The sequence below is a fragment of the Rhamphochromis longiceps genome, linkage group LG3 (assembly GCF_057381845.1).
Source record: "Rhamphochromis longiceps isolate RC_006_pf linkage group LG3, R_longiceps_female_GT1.1, whole genome shotgun sequence".
NCBI lineage: Eukaryota > Metazoa > Chordata > Actinopteri > Cichliformes > Cichlidae > Rhamphochromis > Rhamphochromis longiceps.
The window spans coordinates 1551243-1564959 of NC_140559.1; the positions used below are offsets into that span (position 1 = coordinate 1551243).

The 13717-nt window shown below is 42.1% G+C and overlaps 1 protein-coding gene across 1 annotated transcript; it reads left to right on the forward strand.

Annotated features, from left to right (window-relative positions):
• Positions 1 to 415: 415 nt before the first annotated feature.
• LOC146672468 (nuclear factor 7, brain-like) lies at positions 416 to 11000 on the forward strand. Its single transcript, XM_085386528.1, has 2 exons — positions 416 to 451; positions 9816 to 11000. Exons 1-2 carry the CDS (start codon positions 416 to 418, stop codon positions 10971 to 10973), a joined length of 1194 nt encoding a protein of 397 aa, XP_085242654.1. The 3' UTR covers positions 10974 to 11000.
• The last annotated feature ends 2717 nt before the right edge of the window (positions 11001 to 13717 follow it).

Sequence of the window (13717 nt, forward strand, 5' to 3'; positions counted from 1 at the left end):
TCTGAGCTGCAGGCAGAGTTCAGAAGTCTGAACCTTAGAATGAAACAGACCTATGCTGTGGGCAAAGCTACAGGATTTACAAGAGGAAGGTGAATAAAGCTCTGACTCTTACATCACCCAACTGCGCCAAAGCAGGAAACAGGAAGTTCTTCATCCTCAGTACAGAGAGACGCACAGACGATCAGACTGAGCTCAGACCAAACTAGCAGCTTCCTCTGAGTGAGTCCAGCTACAGGAGAGAAAAGTGGAAAACTCCAACACTGCTGCTTCAAGCTGCTGACGCTCCACACACTGAATGTGAGTTTGAGCAAAAACACGACTCAAAGGAAGTTTCAGTGAAGGTGGTAGAGGAGGGAGGGGAGCCAGGACTGACTGTACTTCCTGTCTGCTGTTTTCAGTTTCACTCACAGACTCAATGGCTTCCAGATCAGAGGAGGATCTCTGCTGTCAGGTAAGTCACGGGGTCTTCAGTATTCACTGTCATAGTCCTGGGTCAGTGACCCAGTGTTTTGAGTTTTTGTATCATTATTGAACTTTGATTTTGTCATTGTTTATTTTTTCTAGTCTTTTGGTTTCTGTTTCTGTGTTCCATGGTTGCTGGTCAATTCTGTGTTTTCTCTCCGTGTCTCCCTGCATTTCTGTTCTTGGTTTCAGGTTTGTTTTGTTAGTTTTTTCCAGTTGAAGTTTTATCCTGGCCTTGCTGTTTCTGTTTGTTTCCACCCATCTTACAAAATAAAGCTCACTCGCATCAAAAGTTGCATCCTATTCTCTTTATCTCTCTTTATCACCCTAATTTACGAATAAATTCTTTACAAATCCTACCATGTGAATTCATGGATTTTTTTTTCACATTCTGTCTCTCACAGTTGAAGTGTACCTCTGGTGCAAATTACTGACCTCTGTCATCATTTTAAGTGGGGGAACTTGCACAATCGGTGGCTGACTAAATACTTTTTTGCCCCACTGTAAGAGGTGACGCTTTTCTCTTTAAGCTCCTTAGACTACGATGACCTGGATGACTTAAAATCTTCAAAGACACTAGGCTTGCACTTATTTTCTTCAATCAATGATGAGTAGTAAGATGTTTTGGCTTTGCGGAGGGCTTCCTTATAAATTAGCAAACTATTTCTCCAGGCTAAATGATGATCCTCTAAATTTGTGACACGCCATTCCCTCTCCAGCTTACAAGTTATCTGCTTTAGGGTACGTGTTTGAGAATTATACCACGGAGTCAGGTACTTCTTATTTGAGTCTCTATTTTCACAGGAGCTACAGTATCCAGTGTTGTACATAGTGAGGAGGTAAAACCATTAACAAAAGAATCGACCTCTGTTGGAGTAGAGTTCAGGTAGCTGCTCTGCTCATTGTTGGTACAGGGGATTGAAGATGATAACAGCGCTTGGATTATATTCTTAAACTTAGTTACAGCACTTTCAGAAAGACATCTACTTTGATAAAGTCTACTCTCCACTGCTGTGTAATCAATTATTGTAAAAGTAAATGTTATCAGGAAATGATCAGACACGAGAGGGGTTTCAGGAAATACTGTTAAATGTTCAGTTTCTATGCCATATGCAGTGTTGGGAAGGTTACTTTTAAAATGTATTCCATTACAGATTACAGAATACATGCCCCAAAATGTATTCTGTAACGTATTCCGTTACATTACTCAATGACAGTAACGTATTCTGAATACTTTGGATTACTTAATATATTATCATGCTTTTTACAACAACGTGAATGTACTACTGCTGTGTGATTTATTACTATTACTGAAGGTCCGCGACTCCAAACTGTAGTAAAGGGACCTCTGACTAATACGGCGGGGTCCCTGTCAGCTCGTAGCCGAAAAATAGCTTTACTTTGTTGTGTGGGTCAACTTTTCTTGCGAAAGACAGAGAGAGGCATTGAAAGGCTGCTCCAACGGAACTTATTGTTTTCAGAGTAAAACACGAACACGGTGTACAGTCGAGTCTTAATAGCTTACTTACAGCTGGGCTCGTCAGGCACTCTTCTTGGCTGAAGTGGTTATTATTATATTTACATGGTTCCAGCTCCCCTTTTTGCTCGATGACAACTCGTACCTTTCCACTCCCCTTTTTCTTCCTCCTCGCGCTCACAGACCCATAACGTGTATGGCAGTCCATTCTCCCTGCAACACAGACTACACTACCTATGATGCTACATTCTTTAGAGCTATGCTTGTAGCATTCTGCCTGTTAGCTTAGCACAACAACAACAACAATGAAAAGGCGCTCTCTCACCCAGGGAACTACACAGTCGCAGAGAGAGAGAGAGAGAGAGAGCGTCGCCCTGTAACCATGGCAACCGTAACACTGCCGCCTGGAACAACAGAACGTAGCTGTCAAACAAAACCCAAACAGTCCTGACCCGCGACAAAATGAAACAGGAAAGTACCGCAGTGTAATCCATTTATTTCAACAAAGTAACTGTATTCTGAATACCACCTTTTTAAACGGTAACTGTAACGGAATACAGTTACTCATATTTTGTATTTTAAATACGTAACGGCGGTACATGTATTCCGTTACTCCCCAACACTGGCCATATGTTAACTGTGATGGACCGAGCAGTGAAGGAAACTTAGGCACAGGTTAAAGTCCAAAAAAATGATTTTTTATTTAACCCAAAAAACATAATTGGTTAACTCATACAAAAAGAATTAAAATCTTGGGCCCATAAAAGAGGTCAAAATAACAAAACTCTACTCAAAGTTGACAACACAACTGATAACTCAAACAAACTGACCTAACTTAATGAGACAAAGGGGAAACTTAAATAATGGCTGATCAGCCCACAAAAAGGGGTAAAACACACAAAACCTAACTGAACCAAACATAATGAACTCCAATTCCCCCCATGGTCCTGAGTTATGGCGTGAACCAATTTGTAGTCTTCCTTTAAAGCTCGCTCCGCCCCTTTTCCACCTCTTGGCTCCTTAATCAAGGGACTGGAACAGCTGCAACTAAGGTAACTCAGAAAACAAAAAATTAATCATACATAACAGTGTAAACTAAAATGTGTGCACTTATTTTAGAATGCAGTGTTATGTGGATATGTGAATTAACTCTAAACCAAAACCAGTTATTTATTGTCCTGTAAATAAATTCCTATATTTAAAGAAAGAAATGTGAATGCAATGTTACTTATAAGCCTCTACACTAACATGGTGATATTACCACTGTGTGGCTGTAAGTGCAGCCATCACACACTCCCCCTCTTCAGAGCTCTCCCTGGGACAGCGAGAGAGACAGTCTGCAGTACAGTTATCTTTGCCGGGGATGTGGTTGATAGTGAACCAGAATGGCTGGATTGCAAGATACCATCGCGTGATCCTTCCATTTGTGTCCTTCATTCTCTCTATCCATTGAAGAGCCTTGTGGTCTGTTTCCAATATGAACTCCCGTCCGAGAAGATAATACCTAAAGGAGTCCAGGGCCCATTTGATGGCAAGTCCCTCCTTCTCGATGGTTGAGTATCGCACTTCCCTCGGAAACAGCTTGCGGCTGATGAAGGCCACTGGATGACGCTCTCCAGGCGGTCCCTGTAACAGAACAGCTCCCAATCCTCTCTCTGAGGCATCAGTCTGAAGAATGAAATTTCTCTCAAAATCAGGGCTGTGCAAGACTGGGCTCTTACTCAGAGATTGTCGTAGGTCCTGAAAAGCCATCTTAGCCTCCTCTGTCCAGGTGATCTTATTGGGACTTCGGGCACCAGTCAGATCCATCAGAAGAGCTGCTCTGGCAGAGAAATGAGGAATAAACCGATGATAGAATCCTGCCATACCTAAAAATGATCTCAGCGGTTTTCTGGTCTCTGGCAAGGGATAGGATTCTATGGCGGTGACCTTATTGACTTGAGGTTTTATTACTCCATTTCCAATCACAAACCCAAGGTACTCAGTTTCAGCCTTGGCAATGGCACACTTAGCTGGATTAACAGTCAACCCTGCAGACTGAAGACGCCCCAATACCTTCTCCAGGTGTTTCAGGTGTTCTTCCCAGGTAGAACTGAAAATCACTATGTCATCAAGGTAGGCTGCAGCAAAATCAGACATGTCAGACAGTATCTGGTCCATCAGTCTCTGGAATGTTGCTGGGGCACCATGCAGTCCAAAGGGCATGACTTTAAACTGGAACAAGCCCCACGGGGTCCGGAAAGCAGTCAGCTCTTTTGAGCGCTTAGTCAGTGGTACCTGCCAATAACCCTTGCAGAGGTCTATTGTTGTCAGGTATCTGGCCTTCCCAAGGCGCTCAACCATGTCATCAATGCGGGGAGTTGGATATGAATCAAATTGTGATATTGCATTCAGGTACCTGAAGTCTATGCAGAAACGGATACTGCCATCCTTCTTTGGCACCAGGACCACCGGGTGGCACCACTCGCTCTTCGAGGCTTCAATGATTCCTAGTGACAACATCAGGTCGATCTCCTCTTTCAACAGGATCAGTAGACGCTGAGGTATCCTGTAACTCATTCTCCTCACAGAAGCTCCATCTTTCAACACAATGTCATGTTCCACAATGTCAGTTCTACCAGGATTTTCACTGACCACCTGAGCCCGTCTTTCCTCAGGAAGATGGTTGAGATCCGAGGAGTGGGTTTTGGCAGATACTGATCATCTACTTCCTCCTCCTCCGAAACCTCCCGGATCAGAAAGACATCTGCCTTTGGCCTCTCCACCCATTCCTTAAGCAGGTTAATGTGCAGTACTCTGCTGGAGCGGGGCTGATCTGGAATAGCGACCTTATAGGTTTTTTGTCCAAGTTTCTTTTGGATCTCATATGGCCCTTGCCACTTTGCTAACAGCTTACTGTCATCACTTGGAAGAAGCACTAGCACCTTCTCACCAGGACTGAAGGATCTTTGCCGAGCTGACTGGTCGTACCAGGCCTTCTGGTGCTGCTGTGCTTCTGCTTTGTGGGCTTGGACCAGCTCCGTCATCTTCCCCAACTGTTCCCGCATCTGGACAACATAAGAGACAACATTGACAGCCTGTGATCTTTCTTGGTCACCCTCCCAAGTCTCCCTTAGAAGAGACAAGGGGCCTCGTACCTCATGGCCATACAATAGTTCGAAAGGTGAAAAACCTGTAGAAGCCTGGGGTACTTCTCTATATGCAAAGAGTAGGTAGGGCAGCCACTGATCCCAGTCTGTACCAGTTTCATTGACAAATTTGCGTAACATTTGTTTCAGGGTCTGATTGAAGTGCTCTGTTAGGCCATCTGTCTGAGGGTGGTATGGCGTTGTCCTCAGGCTCTTAATCCCAAGGAGCTGTTACACCTGCTTCAACAAAGTGGACATAAAGTTAGTGCCACGGTCAGTAAGAATCTCACGAGGAAAACCAACCCTTGAGAAGAACTGTATGAGACAGAGAGCGACTGCTTTGGCTTTTATTGATCTCAAAGGAAAGACCTCTGGATACTTTGTAGCGTAATCTGTCACAACCAGCATGTAACGGTTGCCTGCCTTGCTTCTTTCTAGAGGACCAACAATGTCCATTCCTAGCAGTTCAAATGGAGTGCTGATAATTGGTAGAGACTGGAGAGGAGCTCTGGAGGGGATTTTAAGAGAAGACTTCTGGCACTGAGGGCAGCTTTTACAGAACAGTGTCACATCCGAGCGCACTCCAGGCCAATGAAAATATTTTCTAATGCGGGCCATGGTTTTGTGCTTTCCCAAGTGGCCAGCCCATGGAATGGAGTGTCCCAAGGAGAGCACCACCTTCTGGACTGCTCTAGGAACCACCAACTGCAATGCTGATTCGTTCTTCTCATACTCTGGATGTTGATCTTGCAGCTTTGACTTCCCAACTAAAGAGTTCGATCACAAATCTCGGAGTTAAAATTGATTCTGCACTCACCTTTGATGACCACATAAACGGGGTGGTAAAATCAGCATTTTATCACCTCAGACGTTTATCAAAAGTTAAGCCCTTTCTTTCCAAGCGTGACTTGGAAAGTGTTATTCATGCCTTTATTACCTCACGTTTAGATTATTGTAATTCTCTTTTAACAGGGGTTGGGCAGGGCACTTTGTCACGCTTGCAATTAGTGCAAAATGCTGCGGCACGATTTTTAACTAGCAGAAGAAAATTTGATCACATCACTCCGATTTTGGCCTCTTTACACTGGCTTCCAATTGAATTCAGGATCCGTTTTAAAGTCCTTTTATTGGCTTTTAAATCTCTAAATGGTCTGGCACCTGTTTATTTGTCTGACTTGTTGAAGCCCCACGTCCCCACTCGTTCCCTTCGGTCAGCTGAGCAGTTGCTGCTTTCGGTCCCAAAGTCACGGCTGAAACTTAGAGGAGACCGAGCGTTCTCTGTTGCCGCGCCGATGCTTTGGAATAACCTTCCTCTCCATATTAGACAGGCTACATCAGTGCCCGTTTTTAAGTCTTTATTAAAAACCTATTTTTATTCCCTGGCTTTTAACTCTGTGGGTAACTGACATTTTTTATTGTTTTTTAACTTGATTGCTATGTCTGGTTTTATTACTATGTGCATATTAGTATTGTACAGCACTTTGGTCTACCAGGTGTGTTTTTAAAGTGCTATATAAATAAATAAATGATGATGATGATGCTGAACCCTGCTGACGATACAGAATGCCATCTTTCAGCAGAAACTCCCCCCTGCTGTTCAAATCTTGCTTAGTTCCTTGGTTCCTCTCTGCAGCTTTCTTCTCTGTCCACGTGACTTACGAGACTTCCCGGGTGCAGTCTCTATGTCCGCATCATAGAAGGGCAAGGCATGGAGTGGGTGTAGGGACTCCTCTTTCTTCTTAGCTTGAGCTCTTGTTACCCTGCTTTCTGGTAGTGAGGGACAGATTTTGAACTATCTCTCATTTTCCATGCTGTGTGGCTCCATGGCTGTCCTTTTCTCCGTGCCGCCACAAACACATCAGCCAGCTCTGCAGCTGCCACTGCAGAGTTTGGATTGTGTTCTTTAATCCATATCTGTAACTCAGGAGACAGCATTCTCAAGTATTGTTCTAAAATTAATATTTCACTAACCTCATGCACCGTTTTTCCTTTTGGCTTTACCCACTTCTCATATAACTCTTTCAATCTTGCATATAGTTCTTTTGGATTCTCATCAGGTTTTACCTCCAGTGAATGGAATCTCAGTCTATATGTCTCAGGATTAATGTCATATTTTTGAAGAATAGCTGCTTTAACTTTGTCATAGTCAGAGTCAGAGTCATCCATATCCATATGGACATACGAACCTCTTGCTTTGCCAGTGAGTAAAGGAATCAGATGAAAAACCCAGTCCATGTTTTGCCACTGACAAACTACAGCCATGCGTTCAAATGTTGTTAAAAAATGTTCAATATCATCCTCCTCTGTCAATTTTTCCAGCCTGGGTTCATAAAAGCGAGACTGACCTGATTGAGGATGTATTTGCTCATTACTGGAGCCAGCACAGGGAGGATCCTCCTCTTCAAAGGACTCTACCTCTGGTTGTTTAGGTTCCTCCATTTGCGGCTCAGGGACCGGGGAGGTACGAGCTTGCACTTCTACCTGCAACAGCTGAAACTGATGTTGTAGTGCTCTAAAGAGCTGTTCCTGGCGGGTAAACTCCTCCCTTCTTCTTGCTTCCTGGGCCTCCTGCTGACCCATATGAGAATGAAGGATGGAAATCAGTTCTGACATTGTCGGCTCCTTACCTTGGCTCTCAGTAATATCCACCCCTCCAGTGGCTCCATTTTCCTCTCCTCCTTCTACTTGCTCTACCACTCCAACTGGCTGGTTTTGACAATCTCCTTTTGCTCCTCTGCCACTCCTTCCCATTCTGTGCATGGCTTGATAAGTGAAGAGGGGAAAAAAATAGAAAAAAAATCCTGTGCCTTCAACTGCTGATCCCACTTCTGACACCACTTGTGATGGACTGAGCAGTGAAGGAAACTTAGGCACAGGTTAAAGTCCAAAAAAATGATTTTTTATTTAACCCAAAAAACATAATTGGTTAACTCATACAAAAAGAATTAAAATCTTGGGCCCATAAAAGAGGTCAAAATAACAAAACTCTACTCAAAGTTGACAACACAACTGATAACTCAAACAAACTGACCTAACTTAATGAGACAAAGAGGAAACTTAAATAGTGGCTGATCAGCCCACAAAAAGGGGTAAAACACACAAAACCTAACTAAACCAAGAATAATGAAGCCTACCAGCCATTTGGCTGCTCTCCGGGTTTTAAAGGTAGAAAGGTAGAAGCCTGGGACTCCTAGTGTTAAAACCCGCCTTCCAGCCAAATGGCTGGTAGGCTTTTAGCTAAGCTTTAGCTTCAGCCAAGTGGAAGCTAAATTGGCTAGTCATTCATATGTAAATTAGGTTGTTACCTGGGAATTCTGGAGGGAGGGGAGTGGGGGTGTGTGATTGAGGGGGTGGGGGAGCTGCTAAAAGCTGTGAACTTCCTTTTGTGTTCGTCTTGATGCATTCTCAATCATCCAGGGAAATAAATCTCCAAAAGTCACCAACTTGGAGTGTTTCAGTTTGCCATCTTAGGGAGAAATCAACACACATGGGTGTATGTCCTTTGTTGCTGAAATTTATTGATAAAAACAGTACAAAAAACCAACCATTTGTACACATATTTACAAATAATAATAAAAAGTGAGTGAGTACATTTCAACATTTTCAACATTATACCAGTGGTCTGATTGATGCCACAATGGAGCAAATCGAGCAAAGACTGATAAGTTCGCTGCAATTTCCAGTGTGTGGGGATCATTTGTCACCAACTGCATCACGTGCTACAACCCTGGTCTACATATCACCGTTGATGAACAGCTTTTCCCATCAAAGACTCGGTGCTGTTTCCTGCAGAATATTGCAAGTAAACCTGACAAGTTTGGGATCAAGTTTTGGGTGGCTTGCAACCTAAAATCCAAGTACATTTGCAATGTCTTCCCATATCTTGGCAAGGACCCCAATCGTCCCACTGGGGAGAGACTTTCTGAAAATGTAGTAATGAGGCTGATGGAACCATTCCTAGACAAGGGCAGAAATGTTACCACGGATAATTTTTTCACATCGCTTTCACTTGCACAAAAACTTCTTAGACGGAAAACCACCATCCTCGGCACAGTCAACAAGATTCGCAGGAAAATTCGTCAATCCACTAGACAGACAGATCGCAATGAATTCACCACTCAGGTATGTTGCAGGTCTTTTGTGGTTCTATGTTTATGTGTTTCATTGTGTGTAAAAGGGCTATGGAAATAACAATTTATCTTATTTCTTAGGTGTTTTCAACCTCTGCTGCCACGCTGATGGCGTATGCGGCCAAACGGAAGAAGACAGTCTATATTCTTAGCAGCATGCACAGCGTGGTTCAGACTGATAACACTACCAAAAGGAAGCCAAACACTGTCACCCTTTACAACAAAACAAAGTGTGGCGTGGATGTGATGGACCAGATGGTTCGGGAGTACACTGTCCGCAGAGGAACACGGCGCTGGCCAGTTGCCGTGTTCCTGAACACAGCATGCCTTTTATCCTGTCTTCCTCCCTTCACCCCAACCGGTCGTCGCAGACGGCCGCCCTTCCCTGAGCCTCTTTTTGCTGGAGCTTTCTTCCTGTTAAAAGGGAGTCAAAGTGCATTTGCTCATATGTGGTCATATGACTGTTGAGTTTTTCTCTGTTGTTTTATTGCAGGATCTACCTTGTAATGTAAGGTACACCCTACAATGTATATGAATAAAGCAATTCAGCAAAAAAAAGAAAGAAAAAGTGGAAAAAGATTATGTACTCATATTACTATGTGTTCCTTGTTCTTACAGGAGAGAGATCAGAGAGCTTCAGAGGCTCTCTGCAGTCTGCACTCTGAGAAACTCAAACTCTTCTGTCTGGACCATCAGCAGCCAGTGTGTCTCGTCTGCTGTGTCTCAGAAAGACACACCAATCACAGATTCAGACCCATCGATGAAGCTGCACAACAACACAAGAAGGAACTTCAGGAAACTCTGGAGCCCTTAAAGGAGAAGTTAAAGGTTTGTGAAGAAGTTCAAGTGAAGTTTGATCAAACAGCAGAACACATTAAGGTCCAGGCCCGACACACAGAGAGGCAGATTAAGGAGCAGTTTAAGAAGCTTCAGCAGTTTCTAGCAGAGGAAGAGGAGGCCAGGCTGGCTGCACTGAGGGAGGAAGAGGAGCAGAAGAGTGGGATGATGAAGGAGAAGATGGAGGCTCTGAGCAGAGAGATAGCAGCTCTTTCAGACACAGTCAGAGCCACAGAGGAGGAGCTGAGAGCTGAAGACGTCTCATTCCTGCACAACTACAAGGCTGCAGTGGAAAGAGTCCAGCGCTGCCCCCTGCTGGATGATCCACAGCTGCCCTCAGGAGCTCTGATAGACCAGGCCAAACACCTGGGCAACCTGACCTTCAACATCTGGAACAACATGAAGTACATGGTCTCCTACACTCCTGTCATTCTGGACCCAAACACTGCTCATCCAAACCTCATCCTGTCTGAAGATCTGACCAGTGTGAGAGGAGGAGAGAGGCAGCAGCTTCCTGATAATCCAGGGAGAACTAATTGGTTCTACTCTGTCCTGGGCTCTGAGGGCTTTAACTCAGGGACTCACAGCTGGGATGTTGAAGTTGGAGACAGTACATATTGGGACCTGGGTGTGTTGGCAGAGTCTGTGCAGAGGAAGGGAGAGTTATGGTGTAGATTATGGAGAATAGAGTTATTTGAAGGTAAATACTCAGCATGTTCACCATCAGCTCCTCTCACTGTTCTCTCAGTAAAGAAGAAGCTCCAGAGGATCAGAGTGAATCTGAACTGGAACAGAAGAAAGCTGTCGTTCTCTGATCCTGATACTAACACACACATACACACCTTCAGAAACACTTTTACTGAGAAGATGTTTCCATACATTCGCAGTCGTGAAGAAGTGAATGTGTTGCCATTGACAGTGTCAGTGTCAGTAGAGTAGATGAGCTGAGGATGATGGTATTTCTAACGTTGTTTCCTGTCAGTGAATTCCCCATGTACTTATACTCTCACTGACAAAATGCAATAATACACCCAGTCTAAAAGAACGTTCAGATTTGAATGTATTTATGAATGATTTAGAAAGTGAAAACTCAGCACATGGTTAGAAACCAGCTTGTGTTGTAACTCAGACAGTGAGTACAAACCTCAGACTAACAAATTAAAACTGGTTAATGTAAACGAATGGAACTCCTACCACATTAAATGATTTGAAAAAAATATATAGCAGGCATATGTAACAAACAACAAGAATTTTATGACATTATATATCTGGTAGTAAGATTAAATTTCAATTTTCAATTTCAAATTTGTTGATACATAATAAAAGTGTTTGGTGGACCCATTTTGAACCCTTTGTAACACATTTGGCTTGAACAGAAAACCAATCCGAACAATTTATTGTATTTGTATATGTATATATGTATATGTAATTAATTATTCCGATTAGTTTTTTTATCATTTGGAAAAAAAGAGACATTTTATTATAAATGTAAATATTCAATTTGAGGTTATATGGATATGAACAAACAAATTACTCTATTTGTATTATAAGTTAGTATTTTTAAGTGGTCAGCAACTTTAGAGTATTTTTTACCAAAAAAGGGACATAATGTTGTGTAGGTAATTTTAAGAAGTGATTTCATGATATTTTCCCTTCTTACCATAATCTTACCTTATAAATATACATCAGTTTTGATTATTCACTGTTCATTTGTCCTTGTACTTTACAAAAAAAAAAAAAAGGAATTACAGGAAAAACATGATTCTTTTTGTAATTGTATGTGGAAAAATAATCAGTATGAAACATTACATGTATAGACATATGCGACTTTATAATACTGTAATCAAAACAGTCTGCTTTTTGTTACCAATAATTAAATTGTTAATTTTATGTGTTTATTGTGCTGTGTTATGTTGTGTTGGATGGTATACATGCATGCATTTGAGAGAGAGTGTATAAATCTATCAACATGCACTGATCATTTAGGAGGTGAACAAAGACCATCTTGGAGGGATGTGTTTGGTGTACCTTTGACGAGGCCCTCAAGCAGGGGCGGATCTAGAGAAATTTTCTTAGGGTGGTATGAGGGTGGCAAAAAAATCAAATGGGGTGGCAAATCAAAGCCTTTTTTTCAAACACATATGCAGGTGGTTACATATGGTTAAAATGAATCAAATGCAGTACGTACATGTTTTTCATATAAATATAGTCTATAACTTAATTATTTTCTGTAGCCCACTGTTACGCCCCAGTCTAGGGGTACAGGAACGCAACACAAGTTTGAAAGAATTGCCCCGCCCTGGTCCCCAAAACCATACACAAAGGGAAACCAATTTCTTAGTGAATCGTGATTTATTTTTCTGCACTGCAAAAATGAAGCTCCGGGGTGAACAAAGGCCAAAATAACAAACAAAACAAGCTAAGTCAGGAGGAGGTGTTATCTACAACCCTATGTGAAATCAAATATCAAACAAAAGACAAGCGCTACACCTAACTCCCTAACTGAAATAAACAGGAGAAAACAGTGCAAGGAAAAACAATAAGGCAGCTCACCCCTTCTGTTGCAGTGCTATTTACAAGGCTATTTACAATGAAAACTAATGTACACACTATATACAAAACTCCAAAAAAGTCGCACAAAGTCACAGGCACAAAAGTCTCAGGTTTTGGAGGCCAGGGTCAGGTCTGCTGCTGCTGTCAGTGGCTGCCCCGGGACAACTGCTGGTGAGGGATTTGAATGAAGATCACATGGCCAGGGGACCAATCAGCAGCCGTCAGCTCATCCACTCCGGGACCTGCAAAGACTTAAAGGCACAGACAACAACAGCCACCAAAACAGATTATGGACAGGGCCATAACACCCACATAATTAAACACTTTAGTTACATAAAACGTGAGTTTTGATCTTATGTACTGTATAATAAATAAATATGTAGCCCAATAAATATAAGATCCAGAAAGGTACACAACATGGGGCGGTTCATTTACAAACACAAGTCTAACTTAAGTTTCACTGTTTCTTGTTAGAAAAAACAGTAAAATTGTTACATGCTTAAATCACACGAAATGTCAGAAATCTGCACTGACATGAACACAAATTTAAACCTAATCTTTCGTGATTTGTTGGATTAACCCTCCAAAATATAACCGGTCATTTTTGACTCCTTTTGAGTTAACGTTTGTATTTCATCCTCAGGTTGTTTCATTTTATTTTTTCCCCTTGCCTTGTTTGGTATCATTTTTTTCAGCTCAACCTCACGTGTCTGAATTTAGTTGTTTTTTCATTGACACACACATAAAACTTTAAAAATCCTAGTAGTAGTAGTTTTTTTTTACTGTAAAAAAAACCCCCACAGACATGTTGAGTAAAGTATTTTTATAACTTGAAATGCAAATATAAATTGTACATGTTGTAAACATATACAACTATTTGTCTAAAAATGCAGCCAATACACCTGCCGTTTTTTTTTTTTCATTTTCTACAACCATTTAAAATATTACTAAAACTAAAATGAGAGAACAATCAGGTGTCACAATAAGACGCCACACAAATGATGTGTGCCAGTAAAAAAAAAATTGTCAGACAGAGGAGAACAGCACAGGGATAAACCTGCAGGCATGACAACAGGTGGTGTATCACTCCGCTGGTTTTCCACCTGGTGACAACATTCATTTGTGCCCTC

What these genes read in the sequence shown, in the direction of transcription:
- LOC146672468 (XM_085386528.1), top strand. Translation starts at nt 416, where the DNA reads ATGGCTTCCAGATCAGAGGAGGATCTCTGCTGTCAG. An exon ending in AGGAGGATCTCTGCTGTCAG is followed by an intron (nt 452 to 9,815) that starts GTAAGTCACGGG and finishes TTGTTCTTACAG; the next exon opens with GAGAGAGATCAGAGAGCTTC.